At 42.4% G+C, this 27,451-nt stretch overlaps 2 protein-coding genes across 3 annotated transcripts in view; one reads left to right on the top strand and one right to left on the bottom strand.

Moving 5' to 3' along the window:
- Nucleotides 1–16,148, top strand: part of LOC125170666 (uncharacterized) — an 89,774-nt gene extending 73,626 nt beyond the window's left edge. The window contains 2 exon segments of the mRNA XM_047867342.1: nucleotides 15,725–15,964; nucleotides 15,967–16,148. Coding sequence (XP_047723298.1) covers nucleotides 15,725–15,964; nucleotides 15,967–16,148 — 422 coding nt within the window.
- Nucleotides 1–27,451, bottom strand: part of TMCC3 (transmembrane and coiled-coil domain family 3) — a 256,578-nt gene that overhangs the window by 208,181 nt on the left and 20,946 nt on the right. The window lies entirely within an intron of this gene.

The following is a 27,451-nucleotide window of genomic DNA, read 5'->3' on the forward strand; positions in this document are numbered from 1 at the left end:
CTCCCAGGATCAATACTGAAAGAATATTCGTCTCCTTTTTCCCTAACACTGGGTGTTAATATATATATTGTTTACTTCTGATATGCAGCATTTGTCAATGGATGAATGGACAGATGCATGAATGGACAGAAGGACTGGATGGATGGACAGACAGATGGATGGGTGGGATAAATGAATTTTGTCAAGGAGTATCATGAAAGACACAGAGTCACATGAACAAGTTGTCTTTTTCCAGTTTCTAGGACTCTCCTGAGCAGTTTGTGTGTTTACCATGGGCCCAGTCCCTCCTCCCTCGTTAAATTCTGCTGAGCATCCCTTGGCTTTTGGGCCTAGAGCATTAGGCTCACATTCCACCAGATCTGGCTCTCACTCCCATTTGGCATCAGTAGAAGAGATATTAAAATTACTAATTTTGGCTTACATGATGCTTACTGTCTCAAGTAGAACTAATTAATGTTTTAATAGCAGAGTAACAAGTCCCAGATTTCCCTTAGCAAAGCAAACCTGAAAGTAAACACCACACTGGACTGCTCCATAGGATCCAAACCTACCAGCTGGAAAGATACAATCACCAGGGGCTGAATATGACCCAGAATCTGTGTTAAGAAAAATTTAACCCCATAATGCTGTGCTGGAGAGCTGCCGGATACCCACTCACCCCATGGGTTGACCCTAACTTGTCAGTCCTCAGAAATCCCTACAGACAGGACCAGGTTTTGTTTGATGGCATAGCCCCTGTACTTGGCATTGTTCGACATATGGAAAATACCTATCAAATGTCTACTGAATAAGTAGACATCTACTGAGTAAGTAGAGGGAATGTGGGATAAGAAGATTCATGGAAGCCTGGTTACATGAGTGAGTGGCTATATACCTCATAAATTCTAGAAGCTAGATTTGGACCTGTGTCAGACACAATCCCATTCACTTTCTCTGTGATATGTTGCTTTCCAGCATTAGAGAAAAGCGTTCAATGCCCACAGTATGAGAATTTGTGTTGCAATAAATAATCTGAATCATAGTTTTGAATTTAAAATGCCTAATGGGTACGTGGGTGGCTCAGTAGGTTAAGCTTCTGATTTTTGATTTCAGCTCAGGTCATGATCTCACAGTTCGTGGGTTCAAGCCCCTCGTCAGGCTCTGTGCTGATAGTGCGGGGCCTGCTTGGGATTCTGTCTCCTCTCTCTGCTCCTCCTCTGCTCGCTCTCTTTCAGAATAAATAAATAAACATTTAAAAACAAATAAATAAAAATAAAATGCTTCAAAAAATCAACTATATTTCACCTACTGTGAAGATGTTCTCATAGCAACATTCCCCTTGAACTTCTAAATGGTCTCTATATGCTCAAAAGATACGGAAGTGAGAACAATTATGAACCCACAGTAAAATCATAGTTTCTTGGGATGGAAAGGCAGAGAGCAAAATCAACAAGGGACTCTCCAGTTTGCTCTTCTTTTTAATATGTACCCTCTTTGGTTGGAGACAGGAGTTAATTTTAATTACATAAGTTAATTATAATTAAGTACCAATATCAACTTATGGGCAAATATATCACATGAAGTTGTATAACTTATCCATTCATTTATCTGGTGTTAGGAACTATGGAAATAAAGACCGTAAGTTCCTTCCTATGTTCGTAAAGCTTATTGCTGACTAGTGAGATCCATAAGTAATCTATCATAGCATAACATGGTAAGAGCTAAAAGAGACCTATGCTCATGGTGTAACAGCAAGTTCTTTATCAGGTTTCTCTAGGAAGTAAGAAGTTGTGGCAACAGGAGAAAAGAATGGATTGAGGAAAAAAGAGGAACTATGAATTATGTTAGTTGAGAATATTAACATGACTGGTTACCTATTTACTGAGTGCCTTACTATGAACCAGGCACCTAAAACAACTCATTGAGGTAGAATCTATTATTATCCCCATTTTAGAGAAGAAGAAACTGAAGCTTAGATGGTTGAAATAATTTAACCAGCTAGGAAGTTCCTAAACAAGAATAAACTGGAAGTCAATGAAACTAGCGTACAACAATCATTGCCCCAAATAGTACTCAAAAATTAGTTATGCACCCATATTGATTATCTATTGCTACATAACAATTTACTCCCAAAACTTAGGGGTCTAAAGCAACAAACATTTATATAATCTCACAGTTTCTGTGGGTCAAAATTCAGGAGCAATTTAGCTGGGTTGCTCTAGCTCAGGATCTCAAGAGTCTGCAGTCAAGATACTAACTGGGGCAGTGTTCATCTGAAGGCTTGACTGGGGCTGGAAGAAGTACTTCCAAGATGGCTCAGTCTCGTGGCTGTTGGTAGGATGCCTCCATTCCCTTGCCAGGTGAGCCTCTCGGTAGGGTTGAGCATCCTCATAAAATGGTAATTGGCTTCCCCCAGAACTAGCAATCTAAAAAAAGAGCAAAATTGAGGCTGCAATGCCTTTATGACCTAGTCTCCAAAATCTAATGCCATCACTTCCTCTACTTTCTATTAATTAGAAGTGAGTCATCAAACACAGCCTATACTCAAGAGGAAGAAAGTTTATCTCAACCTTTTAAACTACGGGGAATTTGTGAATATATTTTACTAAGTTTATTTGAGAGAAAGAGAGAACAAGCAGGGGAGGGGCAGAGAGAGAGGGAGAGAGAGAATCCCAAGCAAGCCGCACCATCAGCACAAAGCCCAACACAGGGCTCAATCTCATGAATCATGAGATCGTGACCTGAGCTGAAATCAAGAGTCAGACACTTAACCAACTGAGCCACCCTGGTGCCCTGTCAATATATTTTTAAACTATCACTATACTTCAGGCTGGAAACTAGAATCAATTGTGAGGACCCAATCCAGAGAAAAAGGTTTGCATTTCAAAAAGTGGGTGGCAAATAAATCAGATCTCAGATGCTGGGAAAAGAAAATGGCACCTACAGGCCAGCAAAGGGCTAGGAGTCTGCTCACATCCATTAAGTGCTGAAAGGGGTTGGGGGCTCGGTAAAATCCATAGTTTTAGAAATAAAAATATGAAGTGAAAATACACTTCTTTTCCGTTATTAATTTCTTTTGGTTTTCCCTCCTGAGAAAAAGTTCTTTTGAAAATGCCAATTTCCTGTTTAGATGTGCCTCAAGAAAGGGGTCTGGGCTAGAGAGAAAAGTAGAAATTGGGATCTCCAATGGGCCAGAGGAGGGGAGTGGCAGCAAGGATCAAAGGGAAGGTGACCAAGAGGGGAGAGGAGGAAGAACAGGGTCCCTCGGTAAGCTGCTCCCACCAGACTCTCCTTCAGGCCTCATACTTCTGAACATTCTGTGCTCTGTTCAAAAGAGGGAGGCTCCTCCTTTTCAGAGCATAAAGGAATTGGATGGACATGAACCTCCTAGCACAGAAAGCCATTCACAGGATTTCACCAGTGCAAAATACAAAGCATGAAATGGTCTTTGCAGGCAGCATTTGCATTGTGGAATTAGGGAAGAATTGAGGATGGAAAGCCAGGGGACAGTCAGCATCACAGCTAAATCAATGATGTGGCAGTTGGACCTGAGTTCAAATTCCAGTGTGTCTCTTACTAGCTGTGACACCATGGGAAAGTTCATCTTTCTCAAATTTGGTTTCCTCTTTGTAAAGATGGGAGTACTATTAATTTCCTCATAGCGCTGTGAGGTTTAATGAGAAATCTAAGAGCTTAATGAGTATCAGCTATTATTAATGCATGACAGGGACAAAGCCATGAAAAGCTGACCTTGAGGAATAAAAACAGAGAACGTTTGTTCATTTTCTGCAACTCAATGTACAGTTTATGAGAATCCTCTGGATCATTGTTCAGAGAATAGAAGGTGAACCACTATACCTCCTCTCCCTCCTCAACCTCTCTGAACTCCAATCTTTTTGCTCGCCAGGATAAGGGAGGGTCCCTACCACTCTGAGCTGCCATGGGAAAACACAAGGAGCTGCTGTCACCTGAACACCAGCCTCGTTTCCAGATACAGTAAGTCTCGGGAAGGTGCTGTAGCACAGATTTCCCATAGCGCTTCCATTCCCATCTTTATGAGACCCCGTGGGGGTTCTGTGTACAGCAATAGTCCTGTACAATGGCAGCTTTCCAAATTCCCAAAATTAGGTAAAGGGGTGCCACAACGGGGCTCCTGGAATTCTAGGGAAAGGGACCCTGGGACAGGTGTAAAGGTTGGTGAGGAGCCTCTCTGGAGCAAAGGGTGGGAAATCATCCCTACAGGACTATCATCAACTAAGCTTCACAACACAAGCCACAGAACAATACCAGCTCAAGGCCAGCAGGGTTGTGTGCTTGTGTCCAGTAGCATAGTTCCGAGGCCCTTACAAAGAAGAAAACAATTGTACAGGTATTATAAAGTACATGAAAATAAGCTGATGAAAGAGTAACTGCCATTTCCCACCCTGCATGACCAAATGTGAACAGGTTAAATGATCACGTCGGTCTCTCGCTCCCACTTTCCAGTAGGGAAGGAGATGAGCTGATGCCTCAGGCTGACCAGAACACCGACGTCAGAAACATCGGCTGAAATTCCCCTTCCAGATCTAGCCCTTTAATGTTTTCCACATCTCATCGGGGAAACACTCCTTGGTGTTCCTAAGCACCTTGCGAGCCAACCAGGTAACCTGAGGCTCATGCAGCCTCACTCAGTAAGTGAAGCGCTCTCCTAAAAGCAGGTAAGCCCAACTTTATGAAGGGTCAATCAGCAAATCTAAAACTTTGATAAACTGTTCATGCCTCTCTGGAACTTAAATAGGACTTCCAGAGAACAGTATGAGGGACTTAGCACTTAATTACAAACCTTGCCTAGAAAATCACTTTATTCTGGATTCTTGAAAGAAAAATAGAGTGTGTTGGTATTTACTTTTAATAATAAAACTCAGCATCTTAAGACTATCTCCGGCCTTCACTGGACACACTGCCAGCTACACGTGGTCACACACCCATGAGGCTTCTGAGACTGATTCTGGGCCACCAGCTCCAGGCTTCTGAGACTGATACTGGGCCACCAGCCTTGGCCCTTACCAAGCAGCCATGAAAATTTGAAGTTCTCTGGCAATATCCTCTACAGCCTCAGTAATAGCAACAACCCCCAACACTTACTGAGCCTTTACTATGTGCCAGGCAGTGTTCTCAGTCTTTATGAGTATTAAATCTTTCCAAAATTTTCACAGCTACCCTGAAGGGTAGGTTCTAATATAATCCCTGCATTTTACAAATGCAGAAACTGAGGCATGGAGAAGATAAATAAGGAAGCTGTCCAAGGTCCTACAACTGACAAGGCTGTAAATCAGGGGTCCAAGCCCACAGTCTCAGATGCTGTGCACCTGCCACTGTGTTATTCAAACTGGCTTGCTGCATTCTGTATGTCTTCCTGGTGCTTCTCATGACACTGCAGGATGAAGCTCCTCTCCCCCTCACTGGCATCCTAGCAAAACACCAGTCTGGCTTAGATTGGGGCCATCTAATAATACCCAGTGTCTACACCTCAGTTGTTTCTACACTGGAAAGGATGGCTGTTTCATGTTTTTTTTTTTTAACCCAGACTCTCTTAGATTTCTCCCCCCACACTCTTTTTTTTTTTAATTTTTTTAATGTTTATTTAGTTTTGAGAGAGAGAGACAGAAGACAAGCAGGGAGGTGCAGAGAAAGAGGGAGACACAGAATCCGAAGCAGGCTCCAGGCTCTGAGCTGTCAGCACAGAGCCCGACACGGGGCTCAAACCCATGAACCACATGACCTGAGCTGAAGTCAGATGCTTAACTGACTGGTGCCCCTGCTTTCTTTTTTTAAGTTTGTTTATTTATTTATTTTTAAGAGAGAGCAAGCAGGGAAGGGGCAGAGAGAGAGAGAGAGAGAGAGAGAGAGAGAGGGAGGGAGACAGAGAATCCCAAGCAGGTTCCACACTCTCAGTGCAGAGCCCAATCCAGGGGTCAATCCTGCAAACCATGAGATCATGACCTGAGCTGAAATCAAGAGTCGGACACTTAACCAACTGAGCCACCCAGGTGCCCTCTCACATGCTGTTTTCTAGTGATGACCAAAACTTCATTTCCCTCAAGGAGAGTAAAATAGTGGAACATGTGTCTTGAAGACAAAAAGCTAGGTTTCACCTGTCCCTCTACTAGTTCCCGATCAGTGACCCTGGGCAAGTTATTTAACATCTCTGAGTCTTAGATTTTTTTGCCTGTAAAATGTGAGTAACTACATTTATCTTTTAATATTATTACGAGAAACAAAGGATAGAAAGTATATAAAGCACCTATGATAAGCAGTAAAGAGTAACTCCCTAAGGTTCTTTCCTGTTCTTAAAGTCTATAACTATTTGAGTGTTATTGTTTGGGTGGTTATATTATCTCCAAGGAAGAAAAGGCTCAGGTTCGCTGGCTTATTTCATTCTAAAGTATGTCCCTTGGGTGTGGAAAATCAACAAACGACTTTCTATTACCTACCAGTCAAGCAGCCCTGAGTTCTAAGGCCAAGGAACTTAGATCCCAGGGAGCAACAAAACACTTGTGCATGGAAAGAAAACCAAGTGTTCCAAGAGGCGAACAACTGAACAGGACACTTCCCACTGAGCCCTGTGTGAGGTTAGAGGAGAGACATTTTTGAGAAAGAACAGTTTGGAACAGGCAGAGAGGACAGGGAGAAAAATTCCAGGAAGGGCTCAGAGAGAGAGAGGGAGCAAGCAGCAAGGTCTGAGATAAGAAGAAGGAACGTCACCCAATGTATGCAGTCAATCTTAAGGCAGCCGGCTGGGCAACAGAGTTTATGGTAGGAAGTCAGGATTAAATAATTAGTTGATGGTGGACACATTATCATTGCATTTCGCTAAACCATTTGCCAAGTGCTTCACGTGTGCGACCCTTACTTAATCCTGACCAGGGTTGTGTTAAGCTGGCATTCCCTCTATTTTGCAGTTGGGAAAACACAGCAATTCACATTATTTCCACATCTGATCCTCAAATATAATTCCGAGAGATGGCCAGAGCAGTTGTTATCTCCATTTCAGAAAAAGGCAAATTAAGGCTCAGAGAGCCCAGTGATCTAACCCAAGTGGTTCTCAACACTAAAACTAAAGATCCACCACCACCTTTTCATAATCAGTATTTACAATACCACCTTTATTAACCTGAAGTGAATAAAACTCATAAATAATGTCATACTCATAACTGTAACAACTAAAACTGCTCCCACAAATATCCAAAGTAGGGGACAGGATTCCTTAGGCTAAGACTCCTCCAAAGTCAAAGGCAGGGCCTGGTCTCAAACTCGGCTGTCTGGACTTTTGGAGCAAGACCCTTCCTCCTTGAGAAGGTGGGATGTGGCCAGAATAGAGGACAGAGACGGGAAGGGTAGATACCCGTACTGTCAGGCGTTCAGTTTCTTACCCCCCTCACAATGGCCACCAGTACTATGATGGCAACAACAGCAGGCACATCCACTTAACTCTTCCATTGTTTAATCTCTAAAACTCATCTTGCTGAAACAGAGATTAAACCTTTGTCTTCTGCTCTCTGATGGTAAATATTCCACCGTCTACTTCTAAGAGCAATAGCCAAAAAAAGTAGCAACTTGAGAAAAATCACTTACATTCTTCGTGGCCAGCGCAAATCATGCTACAGTAGGAAACAAGATGTCAGGAAACAAGGTATTTGTTTTAAAAGTGCGTGTGCGGCTCTGGATTAGGTTTATCTTTCTCTTGGTTAAAGCACTAACAGAAATGATGTCTTTGATCTGCCCCGCCAACAAAAACCAAAAAGTCATTCAGAGCTCGAATTCCAGAGGTGCCTTTGGGAGACTCTGCCCTGACAAATTTCATGCACAGATTGTCAGGAAGAAAAGTCAAACGTTATTTTCATGCTTGTGGTTTAATTCTTGTGCTTTAACCATGTTGGCATGCTTATAAACCTATGTCATGACCAATCAAACAGTAAGCGGCATGCATTTTTCTCAGCGGGTTGTGTACATTCTTTTAGCAGACATTAAAAAATAAAACAAAGTTACCACATGGAAACTGCTTTTCTATGGCTCACATCTTTAAGTTCTACATAGAATTATTCACCCAGCAAACGATTACTAAGCACCTACACAGTGCAAGGCACTGTGACAGGTTTAAAGCAGGCACTGGTCTTCCCACAATTCCTCAATCAATGAGCCAGGTACCTAGATACAAATCCCGGCGGGGGGGGGGGGGGCGCTGTGTGAGGGGCAGGATGGGAGGGCAATGGGAACTAAGAGTTAAAGCAGAGGCCGGCAGAGTTTGGCCACATGTTAACCAAAGCCAGGAATAGTGCAGATAAATGAAATCTACATACAATCTCAAATTTAAATTAACAGGTATTTTCCAATAACAAGTAAATCTCTCTCAATTAGCCTTAACCACACCTGCTGGTAGACTAAGAACAACTTATTAGAAAGAAGATGGACTGTTGGTTTATAAAAAGTCAGTTGAGGGGCGCCTGGGTGGCGCAGTCGGTTAAGCGTCCGACTTCAGCCAGGTCACGATCTTGCGGTCCATGAGTTCGAGCCCCGCGTTGGGCTCTGGGCTGATGGCTCAGAGCCTGGAGCCTGTTTCCGATTCTGCGTCTCCCTCTCTCTCTGCCCCTCCCCCATTCATGCTCTGTCTCTCTCTGTCCCAAAAATAAATAAACGTTGAAAAAAAAAATATTTAAAAAGTCAGTTGAGTATTAGGGGCCAAACACCAACTGAAGAAGAGAATCATGTGCGAAAAGGAGGTAATTGTAGGCGGAAGTGCAGACATGCAGTCATACGGGTGCACACCGCCTCGCCTACAAAGTCAGAGGCAGAAAGGCTTACATGCCAAGGTTAAGACGGGAAAAAAAATATCTTTAAAGTTTGTTAAAGTTCTGTGATGCAAAGCTCAATTTCATTAATCATATGTATTTGTAAAAGGAAAAAAATGCTACATTTTTAGGAAATGGATAAATATTGTCAAAAATCTGTTTTATTCTTGCAACCATGGGAAACAAAAGTTTAATTTTCTTTTTTCTTCATAGTTCCTTTTTTTTTTAGGTATTATGTATTTTTTTTTTTTTTGAGGTGTGGGCAGAGAGGACAGGATTGGAAGTGGTACTGCACTGACAGCAGTGAGCCCAATGCAGGCTCCAACGAACGCAAACCATGAGATCATGAGCCGAAGTCGATCGCTCAAACGACACACCCAGGAGCCCCTTCTTTCCTATTTTCAATGGCAAGTCTCTAATCTATCCTTATTCTATTTTATGGAGGGTGAGAAAAAAGACTGCTTTAATGATAGCACATCATCCTGTGGAATGCTAGGATCCCACCGCTTAATGTTTTTAACACCTTTTTTAAAAAAATTTTTAGGGGCGCCTGGGTGGTGCAGTCGGTTAAGCGTCCGACTTCAGCCAGGTCACGATCTCACGTCCCGGGGTTCGAGCCCCACGTCAGGCTCTGGGCTGATGGCTCGGAGCCTGGAGCCTGTTTCATATTCTGTGTCTCCCTCTCTCTCTGCCCCTCCCCCGTTCGTGCTCTGTCTCTCTCTGTCCCAAAAATAAATAAAAACGTTGAAAAAAAAATTAAAAAAAATTTTTTAAATGTTTACTTATTTATTTTTTTAATATAATTTATTGTCAAATTGGCTTACATACAACACCCAGTGCTCATCCCAACAAGTGCCTCCTCCATGCCCATCACCTATTTTCCCCCTTTTCCCCCACCATCCACCCTGTTTGTTCTCCATATTTAAGCATCTCTTGTGGTTTGCCTCCTTCCCTCTCTTTTTATAACTATTTTTTCCCCTTCCCCTCAGTTTCTCAAGATCCACATTTGAGTGAAAACATATGATACCTGTCCTTCTCTGACTGATTTCACTCAGCATAATACCTTCCAGTTCCATCCACATTGCTGCAAATGGCATGATTTCATTCCTTATTTTTTGAGAGGGAGATAGCATGAGCCCGGGAGGGGCAGAGAGAGAGAGGCACACAGAATCTGAAGCAGGCTCCAGGCTCTGAATTGTCAGCACAGGGTCCAACATGGGGCTCAAACTCACAGACTGCAAGATCATGACCTGAGCCAAAGTCAGACGCTTAACCAACTGAGCCACTCGGGTGCCCTGTCACCTTTATTGAGATATTACTCATATACCATAAAGTTCACAATTTAAAGTATACAACTCAATAATTTTTAATGTATTAATATATTATAATCCTCACCGTGATCTAATTTTAGAATATTTTCATCATTCCCAAATTAAATCTTAACACACATATTAGCGATCGCTCTCCATTCTCCTCTGACACCTGCCCAACTTCCCCCACCCTAGGAAATTATTTATCTATTTTCTGTTTCTATAGAGTTGCCTACTCTGGACATTTCATATAAACAGAATCACATACTATGTGGTCTTCTGTGACTGGCTTCTTTCACATAGCATAATGTTTCTGACGTTCATTCAGGTTATAGAACGTATCAGTATTTCTTTTGACTGCCAAATAATATTCCGCTATAAAAATATACCTCATTTTATCTGTATACCAGTTGAAGGACATTTGGGCTATTTCCAGTTTTTAGATATTATGATTAGAGTTGCTATGAATATTTTCAGACAAGTTTTTATATGGACATCTTTCACTTCTCTTGGATATATACTACCTAGGAGTGGAACTGCCGTGTTATATAACTTTATGTTCAGCATTTTGAGGAAGTGTCAAACTGTACTCCAAAGTGGCTGTACCATTTTCCATTCCCACCAGAACTCCACTTTCTCCACATCCTTGCCAACACTTGTTGTCTTTGTTTATTATTGTCATCTTAGGTGACGTGTTTGGATCTGTATGCCATGATAAGTAACGGCGTTGAGCATTTCTTTGTACTTGTTGGCCACCATTTGTATATCTTCAGCAAAATGTCTACTTAAGTCCTTTGCCCATTTTTAACTGGATTATTTGGGGGGTGCTCCTTGTTATTGTTGATTTATAAGGGTTCTTTACATATTTTAGAAATAAGTCATTGAGATATGTGATTCACAAATACTTCCTCCCACCCTATGAGTTGTCTTTTCATTTTCTTGATGGTGCCCTTTGAAGCACAAATTTTTCAATCTGATGATGCTAAAGGATTTTTAAGTTGCTCTTGGACGCATACCCTTTGCAGGGGGGGGCGGTGAAATTAAGAGGCGGGCCTATTTCTGCACCCATATTCATAGCAGCGTTTTCACAAAGCTAAAAAAGCACAAAGTGCCCTTTGACTGATGAATGCATAAATAGACATAACTCAACCTTAAATAGCAAGGACATTCTGACATATGCTACAACATGAATGAAACTTTAAGATACTATGCTAATGTGAAATAAGCCAGTCAAAAAAGGACAAATACTGCACAATTCCACCTAAAATAGTCAAGTGTGTACATTCGTAGCGACAGAAAGCAGAATGGTGTGAAAGCAGACAGGGGCTGCAGGGAGGGGATGCAGGAGTTTCTGTTTCACGGGGACAGAGTGTCATCAGTTTGGGAAGATGAAGAGTTCTGCAGATGGATGGTGGGGTCAGCTGAACACCAATGTCACTGCACTTAACGCCCCTCAACAGTACACTTTAAAAATAGTTAAATTAGCTAAACAAACAAACAAACAAACCTGAGGGCAGCAGTTAGTTCCCCATCCTTGGCTTCTGGTTTCATCACCTTGCTCTTTCCTTTCAACTTCTATGCCAGTAGGTAAATAGGCCAATAGCACAAAAGTGAAAGGCTCAAACAATCTAAGAATGAGCAGCCTTCCAAGTTAAATGAGACAGCAGATGATTCCTCCTGTTGATGCCCATATTTGATTGAGGAGGCTCTATACAATGTCAAGGACTGCACTGAATGTTGGGGATTCAAAGATACAGAAAATGAGGACCCTGTGCCCTATAGGAATTTACAGTTAAGAAATAATTTTCAATCCCATGAATGGGAGTCAATTAATTCAAGCTCTCTGAATGACAATTCGGTAAAGGCTGAACTGAACAACGATGCATCAGTCTGACTACCCAGGAAGCTCTAGTTTCTTCCCTCCTCTGACACGACAGCACGTCTTTCGACAATACGAAGAGCCGAAACCACTTATTTATCCTATCCATTAAATACGAAAAGAGGATAATTATGTAATTTGGGATCCAGGCAGTCATTTTTCTGAATGAATTTATGCATATGTGTGTTCGCAACTATCTCATTTTTCTCCTGACTGCATGGAAAAGATCACTGCAGTCTATTAGTACACAAGTGGATTCATACTGCGGAATCATTAACAGCAGAGCCATCCCACTGAGAAGTAAGAGGAAATGTCACATATGACCAAAGGCTAAATCATCTATTAAATCAAGTCTTTGAAAATTACAGACACATTTAGTAGGTGCAAGACTATACCAGAATAAGAAAAATTCTAGCAGACTGACTAGTCAGAATAATCTGTGCCAAAAAACAACTTTTAAAAAGTAGCAAAAACATCTTTTGGACAGCAACAGGAGTTCATTCAACAACTCAACAAATATTTATTCAGCATCTCTTATGTGCCAAGCGCCATGCTAAGTTCTAGGGCTATGATAAAGAATGAGACTCAATCTTTCCACAGGACCTCAGTGTCTAACCATGGGAGATAAATATCACGTTCAGGAAGATGTGATAAATGCTGTGAGAGAAGATATATACGGTGCTATGGTGGCAACAGGATCATGGAATGGCACAGAGAAATCAAGGAATGCTTGCCGGAGAAGAGGAAACTCAGGGAGCATAGAAGCAGCTAGGCCAAGAAGGTAGAGGGAGGGCTGGTGTACCTGGAAGAGAGAACAGCACATGGAAGGAGACGGCACAGGTGAGACGCTGGGCCGTAGAGTCAGGAAGATCCAGGATACGTTGCAGCTCCACCACTGGTTACGTAAGTGACCCTGCAAGTTAATTAATAGTTTCCAGCCTCATCTTTTTTATCTGTAAAATGGAAATAGCAAATTGTACCTCCTCATAGGGGATTCGATGAGGTAAGCACATAAGAAAAGCCTAATAAACACAGCTATTCTCATCAAGATGATTTTAATAGAAAGGGGTATAAGAATTGAGAAAAACATTTGATCTTTGTACTTTGCCTTGAATTTGATCTCAACTGTCAGCCTTATCGTCCAATATTCACATCCAATAAAATGATGATGTCTGGGAATGTAAACTGATGTAACCTCTTATATATAAATACACGTGTTACAGCTAGGGTTAGATTCATTTGTGAGGAACCAAGACCCAAAATGATGATTTAAACAAATTAAAATGCATTTCTTTTGTATGTCAAAGTCTAGAGGTAGGCAGTGCAGCACCAAGGAAGCCAGCTCTGGTCCGTAAAGTCCTCCAGGACACGGTGCCCACATCCTTCAAGGAGGCCCTTGTTCTCATGATCCAATGTGGTGGCTAGAGCTCGGGTGACCATAACTGTGTTCCAGGCAGAAGGATGGAGGAAGAGGTAAACAAGAAAGAGAAGGCAAAGGGCACACACCAGTTTTTTCAAAAGGATCCGAGAGGTTCCCCAACAACCCTTGCACTCACATTCTATCAGCCAGAACTAGCCACCTAGCCTCCTCTGGTGACCAGGAAGGCTGGGAAACAGTCTTTATTCTGGACGGCTATGTACCAGCTAAAACTGGTGGGTTCTGAAAAAGAGAGAATGAATGTTGCGCACAACTGGCAGTTGCTGCCACAACATTCCATATACCAGAAACTCAAAATACAATAAATGGATATTTTAAATTTTTTTTTTTTAACATTTATTTATTTTTGAGACAGAGAGAGACACAGCATGAACGGGGGAGGGGCAGAGAGAGAGGGAGACACAGAATTGGAAACAGGCTCCAGGCTCTGAACCATGAGCCATCAGCCCAGAGCCCGACACGGGGCTCGAACTCACGGACCGCGAGATCGTGACCTGGCTGAAGTCGGACGCTTAACCGACTGCGCCACCCAGGCGCCCCTAAATGGATATTTTAAAAGGAGGGCATCACTGACATCACTAAATGCCAGTTATGAGAATTTGCTGCCAGGAATGCCAAGCCTATCGGGAGAACTGGATACACAGAGGTGAGCCACAAAGGAGATGGAAAGAGCTGTTCATAAGTTGCTTGGAGATAACTAGTTTATCAACAGCTCTTTTTCTCCTCTTTGTGGGTGAGAATGTGAAAAAGTTAACTGATGCTTTCAGAGAATAATACAATGGTCAAGGTAGGCATATTCTTTGATCTAGTAAACCCATCACTTGTATTTTCTTCAACAGTGAAATGTACATATGTTTGCTGAAAAATATTCACTGAGAAAACAGATACTTAAATATACTGTAGGACTGAATTACCATACAAAACACTGGCATATATTATATAGCCATTAAAAATTAAAAAAACATGTATGGGGTGCCTCAGTCGGTTAAAAGTCCAACTCCTGATTTTGGCTCAGGTCATCATCTCGTGGTTCTTGAGTTCAAGCTCCATACTGGGTTCTGTGCTGACAGTGCAGAGCCTACTTGGGATTCTTTCTTTCCCTCTCTCTACCCCTGCCCCCACTGGTACACACACGCTCTCTCTCTCTCAAAATAAATACACTTAAAAAAATGTTCAAAAATTTTCTTCTGAAGCAAATAGAAATGTTTTTGATTATACTACTTTAGATTATTATAGATGTACATTAAATGTATAAAGATGTGGACATGAATTTAACTTTTTAACACTGACAGACTGATTAAGGGTTCCAATCCCCAGCCCAGTGAAAAGCTAGATGGGTTTATATAAAGTTACAGGGCTTTAAAAAATATAAATAACTTTCTGTTCTGTGTTCTCAAAGAATAAAAAAAAAATGTCATCAACAGTGCAAACTTAGTTAAAATGACATCATGTATGACTTTAACCACAATAATAACTAACTACAAAGCTGACTATTCTGAATTCACCTCCTTTCCTGTCTCTGTATCCTTGATGGAACTAATGAGTAGATTACTGACAATATGGAAACTACAAAGCAAAGGAGTAACTATAACAGTTAAAAAAACAACAGGGGACAAAGTAAGTAAACCAAATGATCAAAATAAGATCCTCAGTTTAAAAATAATAATAATTAAAACTGCAATCTTTTTTTATTAACTAAAAAACTTTTTTTTTCTTGTTTTATTTTATATTTGAGAGAGACAGAGCGCAAGCAGGGGCAGGGCAGAGAGACGGAGACAGAATCTGAAACAGGCCCCAGGCTCGAGCTGTCAGCACAGAACCCGAGGTAGGGCTTGAACTCATGAGCAGTGAGATCATGACCTGAGCCGAAGTCAGACGCCTAACTGACTGAGCCACCCAGACATCCCTATTTTTTTTAATGTTTACTTATTTTTTTTAAAGAAAGAGAGACAGTGTGAGCTGGGGAGGCGCAGAGAGAGGGAGACACAGAATCCGAAGCAGGCTCCAGGCTCCGAGCGGTCAGCCATCTCCCAGAGGCCATCCAACAGAGGCTGTGAGATCATGACCCGAGCCGAAGTGAGACGTTTAACCGACTGAGCCATCTAGGCGTCCCCAAACTGCAATCTTTTAGAAAAGGGTTGCTTCCTCTGAAAAACTCACATGCTCTCTTCTCTCCAAGAGTGTGAGTTACGTACCTTATCATGACTCCCTTTGGCCATGGCTGCCAGGAAGTTCTCCATAACAATCAAAGAGCCTACCTTCGCTCTTTCTCTTCAATGAGGCAGCTGAGCGGTTTGGCAGTGGCGGTGGCCTTGTGCAGATGCAGAGACACAGATCTTTGTGAAGACCCTGATGGGCAAAGCCACCACCCTTGAGGTCAAGCCCAGTGACACCAGTGACAACGTCAAAGTCAAAATCCAAGACAAAGAGGGCACTCCACCTGTCCAGCAGCATCTGATTTTCGCGGGCAAACAGCTGGAGGCGGGCCACACTCTGTCAGACTACAATATCCAGAAAGAGTCCACCCTGCACTGGTGCTTCGCCCATGGGGCGCCATCATGGAGCTTTTCCTCCACCAGCCGGCCCAGAAACAAACCTGTGACAAGAGGATCGGCTGCAAGCCTCATGCTCACCTGCACCCTTGTGCGATCAACTGCTGCAAGAAGAGCAGCGGCCACACCGACAACCTGCACCCCAAGAAGAAGGTCAAGTAAGGTCCCTCCACTGGCTCTTCCTTTGCCCACGGGGAAGCCTCCTGCCTGAGCCCCAAGGCCCTGGGGCCTCAATAAAGTTTCCCTTAAGCACCATGGACACATAATAGTTTGCATTCTCTTTCCCTTGGTTCTGATTTTTCATTTTCTAGACCCACTTCATTAATGTCATTATTATACATCTGTTGAAAATCACTTCAATTTTTTTTTAAAGGAGTAGCGTAAGTCAAATAAATTCTCTGGAATCTTTTACGTTCCATCAAAAATTGCATATACTTTAGCTCCTCCTAAGAGAGCTCGTCAGAACTATCCACTATTCCCAAGCTCCTATGACATGCACTTTTTTTTCCACTGGGGTTAGTCTGGTATTCAAAGGCCATAAAAGTTTTATTCGTTATAGAACAGACACTGCTTGACTTGGCCAAGCCGGCTGCTGCCTTCATCATCACCGCAAAGAGACATTCTGCCTTAACACACAAACACCATGTTTCATCCCGATACCGTGCCTGCGGTTACAAAGTGATCGCTATCATTTTCTCAGCAGAAAAAGTACATTCTATTGCAATTCTCCATCACAGATATTTCAAGCCACCTAATATATGCCCCCTTAAAACACTGAACTAGCTGCCTTTGTAAAAGACTGTTGATTTTTATCCTGCATGAATTTTACAAGATAGACAACAAAGGTAAAAATACCAGGAGATTCAACAGCTCTCTCTGGTTTTATTTAAAGGAAAGATTATTCTTTTCTCTCTACAAGGACATCTTGTTTTTCCTTTCTTATCCATACCACCATTTCATGTTTTGAAAATCACATAATATACAAATAATCCCAAACCCAGCAAAACGCAAGAAGGTTCTCATGGAAATTAACTCTTGTAGCCCAAAGGGAGGATTTCTGATACACTGTTTCATGGCAAGTGCATTTATAAATTCTCTCAGGAATATCTGTCAAGCACCTGCTGTGTGCCTGGCACCAGGCGAGGTCTACACTCTACCTGCCCTTTTCCTACACAATGTCGTTGTGGGGAACACAAACACATCAGCCGAGTTGATTTTCTGCTTGCGCACCATGGTACGGTTGCACCGGCTTAAGTTTTTAAGGATTCTTGTACCTCCAGCCTCTTCAGTGTTCTCACGCAACCGGTGTCTTCTCCGGCACCCAGACCTCCCCCACGAATTCATGCCCGCACACCAGCAACTCTTGGGGCACTGTTCCAGTGCCGCGGCCCGTAGCAGTTACGGGGTGGTACCTGTTTTGTACCAGCTGGTAAGTATCTGCAACAGCGTCCCTGGTGGGCTCCACCTTATTCCAGGTTTGGCCCACAGAGCCAACGCTGCAGCCCCATTTGCCCACCTCACCCATTTCTCCCTGTCCTCTCGTGCCCCCTCCACCCTTCGGCTGCACACAGCAAACGCTGCAGATCAAAGACTCCCTCTTCGTTTCTCTCCAGAGGATCGAGGTCTCAGCTTCTCCATTCTGTGACCACTGAAGACCAGCTGGGGCTTGTGCCCCTCCCCACAAGGGGATGTTCAAAATGTCCACTTTGTAGGTAGCACCAAGTACGTAAGAGCATTCTCTCTTTTATTATCGTGACAAATCTGGAATCATCACAAGGACGCTGCTTAAAGCAAAAACGTGCCACAAAGAAAATGCAACTGTGGGTAACTAGACGATCCACACCAGGGTTTGAAAATTATTCCAACTAGTGACTAGCACTTTGCACAAGCAGCAACCCCAAATGAAGGCACTGGAGGATGAGGGTACCAGGTGCAGAATCTGAGAAACTGCTCCAGCAACGCTCATGCAAAGCACTGGCCTTCATGCTCTGATGGTAATGCACTCATTTCTCCAACTTCCAGCACACTAAATGCAAGTGTAGTTTAATGATGGCAACTGGATTGAAAGGTAATTGGAAGCTGAAAATAGACACTTTGCTTCATTATAATAATCCTCTACCAGAAATGTTTGTGGTGTAAAAAAAAAAAAAAAAGCACTATTCCCTAGGCACCTGTTTACAAAGGAATTGCCATTCAAGATTTTAAGGGTATAACCATTAACACTTTTTAAGTCATGAATGCTAATAAGCTTATAAAAAAACAAACACATCTGCATTTATTTAAAAATTTTGATTTTGATCAAGGACCCAATATGACTGAATCCTATTTCAGGTACATAAAAATGTGAGAGTAATAAATTCAAACCATAAGCCTATTCTGCTCACCTGATTTCTTTCTAATGCCATTTTCTTCTCTCTTGTTTAAGTAGGCATCATGCCCAGTACACAGCCCAGTGCGGTGCTTAAACTCAGACCCTGAGATCAAGAGTCAGACACTCAACTAACTAAGCCCCCCAGGTGTCCCAAAGCAATTTTTTTCTACTCCTCTTTTCATTCCTATTCATTCCCCCAAATCAGGCACCCTACCATGCTTCATACAACTTCTTATGGGAGGCAAGACGTTAACAGCTAATATCACCCTAAATGGGGAAACACTGACAGCCTTCTCTCTATAGTCAGGAACAAGACAGGGATGTCCATTCTCACCACTTTTATTCACTACAGTACTGGAAGCCCTAGCCACAGCAATCAGACAACAAAAAGAAATACAAGGAGTCCCAATCAGGAAAGAAGAAGTAAAACTTTCACTATTTGCAGAAAACATGACAATACATAGAGAAAACCTGAAAGACTCCACCAAAAAACTGCTAGAACTGATAAATTCAGTAAAGTGGCAGGATACAAAATCAACATACAGAAATCTGTTGCATTTCTGTACACCAATAACGAAGCAGCAGAAAGAAAAATTAAGGATTCAATCCCCTTTACAATTGCACCAAAAATAATATGATATCTAGGAATGAACTTAACCACAGAGGCGCAAGACCTGTACTCTGAAAACTATAAAACACTGATGAAAGAAACTGAAGAGGACACAAAGAAATGGAAAAACATCCCATGTTCATGGATTGGAAAAACAAACATTGTTAAGATGTCAATACTACTCAAAGCAATCTACAAGTTTAATGCAATCCGTATAAAAATACCAACAGCATTTTCACAGAGCTACAAAAACAACCCTAAAGTTTGTATATATATTACAAAGAGACTTTGAATAGCCAAAGTAATCCTGAAAAAGAAAACAAAGCTGGAGGCATCACAATTCTGAACTTCAAGTTAGATTACAAAGCTATAATATTCAAACCAGTATACTACTGGCATAAAAACAGACACAAAGATGAATGGAACAGAAGATCCATAAATGAACCCACAACTAATGGTCAATTAATCTTCGACAAAGCAAGAAAGACTACCTACTAGGGAAAAGACAATCTCTTCAACAAATGATGTGGGAAAAACTGGACAGCAACACACAGAAGAACGAAACTGGACCACTTTCTCATACCATACACAACAATAATTCAAAATGGATTAAAGTCCTAAATGTGAGACCTGAAACCATAAAAATCCTAGAAGAGAAGACAGGCAATAACTTCTTTGACATCGGCTGTAGCAACATATTTATGGATATGTCTCCTGAGGCAAGAGAAACAAAATAAAAAATAAACTGTTGGGACTACATCAAAATAAAAAGCTTCCGCACAGCAAAGAAAACAATCAACAAAACTAAAAGGCAACCTACTAAATGGGAGAAGATATCTGCAGGTGACAGATCTGATAAAGCGCTAGTATCCAAAGTATATATAAAGAACTTATAAAACTCAACACCCAAAAAATGAATAATCCAATTAAAAATGGGCAGAAGACATGAATATACATTTTTCCAAAAGAAAAATACAGATTGCCAACATACACATAAAAAGATGCTCAAAAAGAAAAAAAAAAGATGCTCAACATCCCTTATTATCAGGGAAATGCAAATCAAAACCACAATGACATACTACCTCACACCAATCATAATGGCTAAAATCAGTAACACAAAAAACAACAGGTGTTAGGATGTGGAGAAGGGGGAACTCTCTTGCATTACTGGTGGGAATTTAAACTGGTGCAGCCATTCTGGAAAACAGTAAGGGGGTTCCTCAAAAAGTTAAAAATAGAACTACCCTATGATCCAGCAATCACACTACTAGGTATTTATCCAAAGAATACAAAAACACTAATTCAAAGGGATATATGCACCACGATATTTATAGTAGCTTTATTTCCAATAGCCAAATTATGGAAACCGTCCAGATATCCATTGACTGATGAATGGATAAAAAAGAGGTGGTGTGGGGCGCCTGGGTGGCGCAGTCGGTTGGGTGTCCGACTTCAGCCAGGTCACGATCTCGCGGTCTGTGAGTTCGAGCCCCGAGTCGGGCTCTGGGCTGATGGCTCAGAGCCTGGAGCCTGTTTCCGACTCTGTGTCTCCCTCTCTCTCTGCCCCTCCCCCGTTCATGCTCTGTCTCTCTCTATCCCAAAAATAAATAAACGTTGAAAAAAAGAGGTGGTGTATGTAAATGTGTGTGTGTACATATATACATACATACATACAATGGAGTATTACTCAGCCATAAAAAGAATGAAATCTTGCCATTTGCAACACCATGGATGGAGCTAGAGTGTTATGCTAAGTGAAATAAGTCAGTCAGAGAAAGACAAATACCTTATCATTTCACTCATATGTGGAATTTAAGAAACAAATAAGGGGCACTGGGTGGCTCAGCTGGCTAAACATTCAACTTCAACTCGGGTCACAATCTCACAGTTCATGAGTTCCAGCCCCACGTTGGGCTCTGAGCTGACAGCTCTGAGCCTGCTTCAGATTCTCGAACTCTCTGCCCTTCCCCCACTCACATGTGCGCACGCTCTCTCTCTGAAAAAAAAAAATTTTTTTTTAAATGAGCAAAGAAAAAAGAAGAGATAAACCAAGAAACAGACTCTTAACTACAGAGAACTGATGATTACCAGAGGGGAGGGGGATGGGTGAAGAGGTGATGGGGATTCAGGAGCGCACTTGCTGTGATGAGCACCAGGTGATATATGGAACTGCTGAATCATTATATTGTACACCTGTAACTAACAGTACTCTGTATGTTAATGAATTTAACTAAAAACTTAAGAGGCACCTGGTTGGCTCAGTCGGTAGAGCGTGTGACTCTTGATCTCAGGGTTGTAAATTCAAGCCCCACACTAGGTGGAGAAATGGCCTAAAAATAAAATCTTAAAAAAGAGAGAGAGAGAAAGAAAAACTTAAAAAAAAAAAAAAAAGAGGCTGGGTGCACAGAGTAAGGGAAGAGACAAAATCGTCGAATATTTTTTTCTCTTATGCTACCCCTACAGTCTGCCCAGCCTGTGGAGGTACACTGGGGGGTGATGGTGATGTGATGGTCAGGTAATGACGACAGCAGCTACAATTATGTATATACTCTGTTCCAGACATGTCAAAAATATATTCTAACTCTCTCTCTCTCTCTCTCTCTCTCTCTCTCTCACACACACACACACACACACACACACACACAAACAAGGAATACTTTTAAAATCATTTTTTGGGGGACACCTGGGTGGTTCAGTCAGTTAAGTGTCTGATTCTTGATCTCGGCTCAGGTCAAATCTCTTGGTTCATGAGATTCAGCCCTGCATCAGGCTCTGCACTGACAGTGCAAAGCCTGCTTGGGATTCTCTCTCTCCGTCCCGCCCCCATGCTCAAGCACGCGTGCTCTCTCTCTCTCAAAGTAAATAAATTCAAAAAACACTTTAAAAATATAATTTTTTGATTGCAAGTAACAGAAAACATGGCTAACTGTAGCTTACAGAAATGGGGCTCTATTTTCCTTGTGTAACAAGAAATCTGGATATAAAGAATTCCAGGGATGCTTGGGAGCATGCTTAGGCCAAGGGGTTGCTGTCTCTGTGACTCTCCGGGTCTCCCCCATCGCAGTCATGAAGTGGCTGCAGTGGTTTCCACACATCACATCCAAGCAGGGCTACATTCAGAGCAGGAAGCAAGGAGCACAGGAGGAGGTTCTCCTCCCCAACCCCCCTCTTGCCCAGGAAGAAAATCCCCCAGGAGCCCCCCTGCAGACTTCCCCTACATCTCAGACCAGAAGGCACTCACGTACTTGTCTCTAAGCCCAGGGGCATGGCCCATTTTCCTGAGTTTAAGTGACTTTTGCCTGACTTTGGTAGTGGCTTTGGGGCAAACAAGATACAGCCTGACACAGTGCTATCATCTCTAACCTATAGCTGAGCAGACCAGATCTCAGTGAGGTGAGGTGACCGTGACCTGCCAAAGGTCACAGGTGGTAAGTGGCGGAGCAGGGATTCAAAACCAGGGATCAGGCTGTTTGTTATTCCACTGAACGGCCTCTCTGACTCCAGCGGTCCCTCCTGCTGGGACCCAATCATCTCTACTTAGGAAGCCCCCCTCTTTTTTTCTTTCATTTTTTCTTAAGATAACCACACTAAGTCTGTGAATTCAACAGAAGAACTAAGTCCAAATCGGTTGGGTCAAAAGCACCTGAGGTATGGATGTTTCTGCTCTGCAGAGAACAGTCACATCCTAATCACCTGGGTCAGGGGTTGGACCCCTTTAACCCAAAGGTCACCAGGGGAGCAGCCATCCTGTTAACGGAGCCACAGGGACTGCAGGTAACAGAGACACGGGGCAAGTGAAGCCTAACAAAGACGTCATCCTCAAGAGTGAGGAGCAAAGCCTTTTGTAAAACTGCAGGCGTCCAGCGTGCACCTCCACCTCGGTCCCAGGCGGCACTGGGCATTACTTAGCGTTTTACTGCAGGCGCCGGGAGGCAGCAGTGGGGGCAGACAATGAAAGGTTCCCAGGGTACACACTACTGCCTGGGCAGCTTTCTTAACCCCTCGGAGCTCCGCCGCCTTTAACCATACAACGGAAATAACAGCAGAACGTAGGTCACAGCACTTCTTTGAGAATTAAAAGATACAATACACGTTAGAGGATTAACAAAACGCTCACTGGAAGAACATCAGTACAGGAGCGGTGGAGTGATACTGGCAGGAGAAACAAACGAATGCTTGCCCCGTAACCTCCAGGGTTTGAAAGATTTCAAGGCACTATCAATTTGCCTCACTATCCTCTCAGCTCTGAGCTTAAAAGTCTGCCTACCTTCTCCCTAAACTCACTCGACTGTGAACAATCACCCCCCAAAACAACCCACAGATAAAGTGTAAAATTTGATATCACGCATCTTGTTTTATTTTTATTCTGTGTATATGATTTCTTGTGTATTTGTGCGTGTGTATAAAGTATCCCAAGGAATCAAGAGAATGTACATACATTTTACGTGCATTTTACATAAGAGAATAATGAAACACCCACATACCCACCCCATAGTTTACAAAAATGAGTGATATCAGTATATTTGAAGCCCTTTGTGTCTTTCTAGAATTCCTGGGCCCTTCCTCCCTCCCCCACGACCCCCTCCCTGCATAGGTAAACATCAATCTGGATTCTGAGTTAATCATTCTGCTTTCTTTATAGCTTCATCACATATATATGTATTTGTAAGCAATAAATCATTTAATTTTGCTTTATTAAACTTCACGTAAGTGAAATTACATAGTAGGTATTCTTCTGCAACTTGCTTTTTCATTGAATATTCATTTTTTTAGTTTTACGTGTTTATACACATAATTATACTTTGTTCATTTTCACTGCTATTATAATATAGCAATATAATCTGTTGTAGGAATATGTCACTCTTTACTCACCCATTCTCCTGTTTTTGGATATTGCCTTGTTAACCTCAAGATAGACAGGCTTACACAGATCCTAAATATTTAGCATAACCATACAATTTACTCTCTAATCTGAGCCACGTTTGAGAGTGAAGGGGAATGCTATTAATAATTACACCAAGGGGTGCCTGGGTGGCTCAGCTGGTTAAGTGTCTGACTCTGGATTTCAGCTCAGGTCATGAGGTCACTGTGGGACTGAGCCCTGCGTTGGGCTCTGCACTGAAGGCACAGAGCCTACTTGGGATTCTCTGTCTCTCTCTCTCTCTGCCCCTCCCCCACTTGTGCTTTCTTTCTCTCTCTCAAAATAAATAATTACAAAATATATACAAAGACAACAGGCATGAACAAGATTGCATGTCACACCATAAATACTGAATATTTTCTCAGGATTTCTTTTTTTTTTTTTTAATTTTTTCAATGTTTATTCATTTTTGAGACAGTGAGAGTGCGAGAACACAAGCCACGAGCAGAGGAAGGGCAGAGAGGGAGACACAGAATCCGAAGCAGGCTCCAGGCCCTGAGCTGTCAGCACAGAGCCCGACACAGGGCTCGAACCCACAAACCGTGAGATCATGACCTGAGCTGAAGTCGGACGCTCAACTGACTGAGCCACCCAGGCGCCCCGATTTTCTCAGGATTTCTTAAGCATTCTCCTAAAGTGAAGACTGAGGCATTTAAGTCCAAGCCTGCTTCACTGTGGTTATTAGTTCACACTTCAGAAGTTGTTAGATTCTGCATTTGGTATATAACCCTGAAGGAAAGTCCTAACAATTATTCTTTCTATCCTGGGAAGAAGAAAAGCAAATTCTTTAGGAGGTAGATGGGAAAAATGCAGAGCTTCCCAGCCTCTGCTATCTCAGATATTCAGTTTATCATCATGGTTTGAAGAAAATTCCAACTACAATGATAACAGCAAAGATAAAATTTTATTTTTTATATGTTTATTCATTTTTGAGAGAGAGAGAGAGAGCACGCAAGTGTGAGCACATGAGCGGGGGAGGGGTAGAGACAGTGGAGGACAGAGGATCTGAAGCAGGCTCTGCCCTGACAACAGTGAGCCCCATGCGGGGCTTGAACTCATGAACCATAAGATCATGACCTGAGCCAAAGTTAGATACTCAACCAACTGAGCCACCTAGGTGCCCCAAAGATAGAATTGTAAAGGCCTTAAAATCCAAGTCCTTGTTCTGAGCCAGGACAGGAATAATGGCTTAGTACCTACTGCCTCACTTAATCTTGACTACAACCCTGTGTGGCAGATGTGGAAAATGAAGCTCACAGAGGTAGAGCAACTTGTCTAAGGTCACACTGCACAAAAGGGGTAGATATCAAACACTGTCTCTAAGTAGGTAACCATACAATTTATTACACACCCATTTTGTATAATAAATGACATGTTGGGGAGTGAAAAGGGGGTGTTGTTACAGCAACGGCACAGGAAGACAGGTGTAAACCGGGACTGTCCAAGGCACACGAGGACATGCGATCACTCCAGTTCTAGCTTTCCAAGGCGCTGTTGTAACCTTCCAGGTTTAGACACAAGTGATTGGGGGACTAGTCAGATTTTGGATCCAAATTTCTGCTGTTCACATTCCTTCTGGGTGGAGATGCACCTCCCCTGAAGGATATTTATAGTCCCTTACCCCTTCCTCTTCAGGACAGCTGCAAGACCCGGGAAGCATCCAGTAGCATCCTTGGCATCCAGCACAGCAGGTTGGAGAGGATCGTAGTTTGCATCCCCGAGATTCATAATTAAATTAGAGCAACACTCCTCCCCCCCAAAGCATCTGAACAAGCATCGCCTGTTCAGGGCTGCCAGCAGCAGAATTAATGTCCCATTCACTGGAGCAGTCACAGCTCTGAGAGGCCGAGACCACATTCTCTGACTGGGGGATCTGCAGCCCCCTCCTTCAGCAGGTCCCTTGAGACCCCCAGCCTCACTCCTATCTGCCCACATGTATGCTCACACTCTGTCTCCCCCTACCCTCTCTCTCTCACACACATACACACACACACGATAGTTTTTTTTTAAAGAAACGTTTTGTCATTCATCAAGAAACACCACTGAAGATATGTGCACTTTTCTGTACGTTTCTTATAAGATTTTATTTTTAAGTAATCTCTACGCTCAATGTGGGGCTTTAACTCCCAACCCCGAGATCAAGAGTCACACATTCCACTGAATGAGCCAGACAGGGGCCCCTTTATATATGTTATACTTGAAGATAAAAGATTTACTTTCTAAAAGTCTAAAACTAAACAAAACAAAACAAAAACCTAAAACTAAAGCCTCTTTTAGTCAAGTACTCTGTTACCTGTACCTAAATTATTTTCACTGTTAAACTACCTGTGTGACCTTGGACCTTGGGCAAGTCCCTTAATTTCTGTGTGTCTATTTATCTGTAATATCACCTAATGTTGTAGAGTGGACATAAGAAGCACTGGATACAAATACATGAAACATGCTTAGCGAGTGCTTGGCACACAAGTAAGCCCTGAAAAAATGATAGCTGTCTGACTCAGTGGTATTCCACCCTGGGACTTCTAGCTCTATCATCTTCTCTGGACAGGGCAAGGGCGAGGGCATAATGAAATGGACAAATTCATCTAACCCTACTGGGGGGCAAAGGAAAGGAATGGGTGAACCCCTTCTGGAGGACAATCTGGCCATATGTACCAAGACCCCAAAAATGTGTGTACCCAGTAATCACGCTCTAGGAATCTATCCTAAGGAGATGAGGCATGCAAACAAGATTCATGTCCGGCATCGCTGTTACTTATGTGCACTTGCATGTTATATATAAAAGTCAATATCTGGAAACAATTTCTATACCAGGAAATCGTTAAAGAACTTCGAATGACACGGGAAAGTTGAACATAAAAGCAAGAGGACAGGGCGTCTAACTCAGCGGGAAGAGCATGTAACTCTTGATCTCAGGGGATGTGTGTTCAAGCCCCATGTTGGAGATAGAGCTCACTAAAAACAAAATAAACTTTAAAAGCAAGAGGCCTATCCATACCCATTAAAAAACAGTAATATGCATAAAAAAGATTAGAAGAAATTAAACCAAAATTTAAGCTAATTAGGAGGATAGTGCTACAGTAATCTACATTGTTTCCTTATACTTTTCTATATTTTTAATTATTTTGTAAGTTTATATTACCATTTATAACCAGAAATATAAATGTTAAACAAAGAATTTGTGTCCTCCCAAGGCCTCTGAGGTTATGGCCAACTGCAAACGATCATATCTGATGAAGGACACTACACAATGGAAGATGCCTGAAGGAAGGTGACTGACAGTCTGGCAAAAGGCTTAAACAACAAGCCACAGAAGAATGGCAGAAGGAACGGGATGTGCACCCTGAGGAAGCTGTCATGTGGAAGAAGGATTACACTCACTCCACGAGGCTCCGGGGGTCGAACCAAGACTATGGGCCAAAGGTGTGAGAAGGGGAGCACACACACACTGTGTGATCATGCTATCAACCTCAGGCTTCCTTCCTGCCCACCAGTAAGGAGCTCCACCAGAGGTGGCCAGTGGATTCTTTTGCGAGCATGTGGGCAACAACACAACACCGTCC

The sequence above is a fragment of the Prionailurus viverrinus genome, chromosome B4 (genome assembly GCF_022837055.1).
Source record: "Prionailurus viverrinus isolate Anna chromosome B4, UM_Priviv_1.0, whole genome shotgun sequence".
NCBI lineage: Eukaryota > Metazoa > Chordata > Mammalia > Carnivora > Felidae > Prionailurus > Prionailurus viverrinus.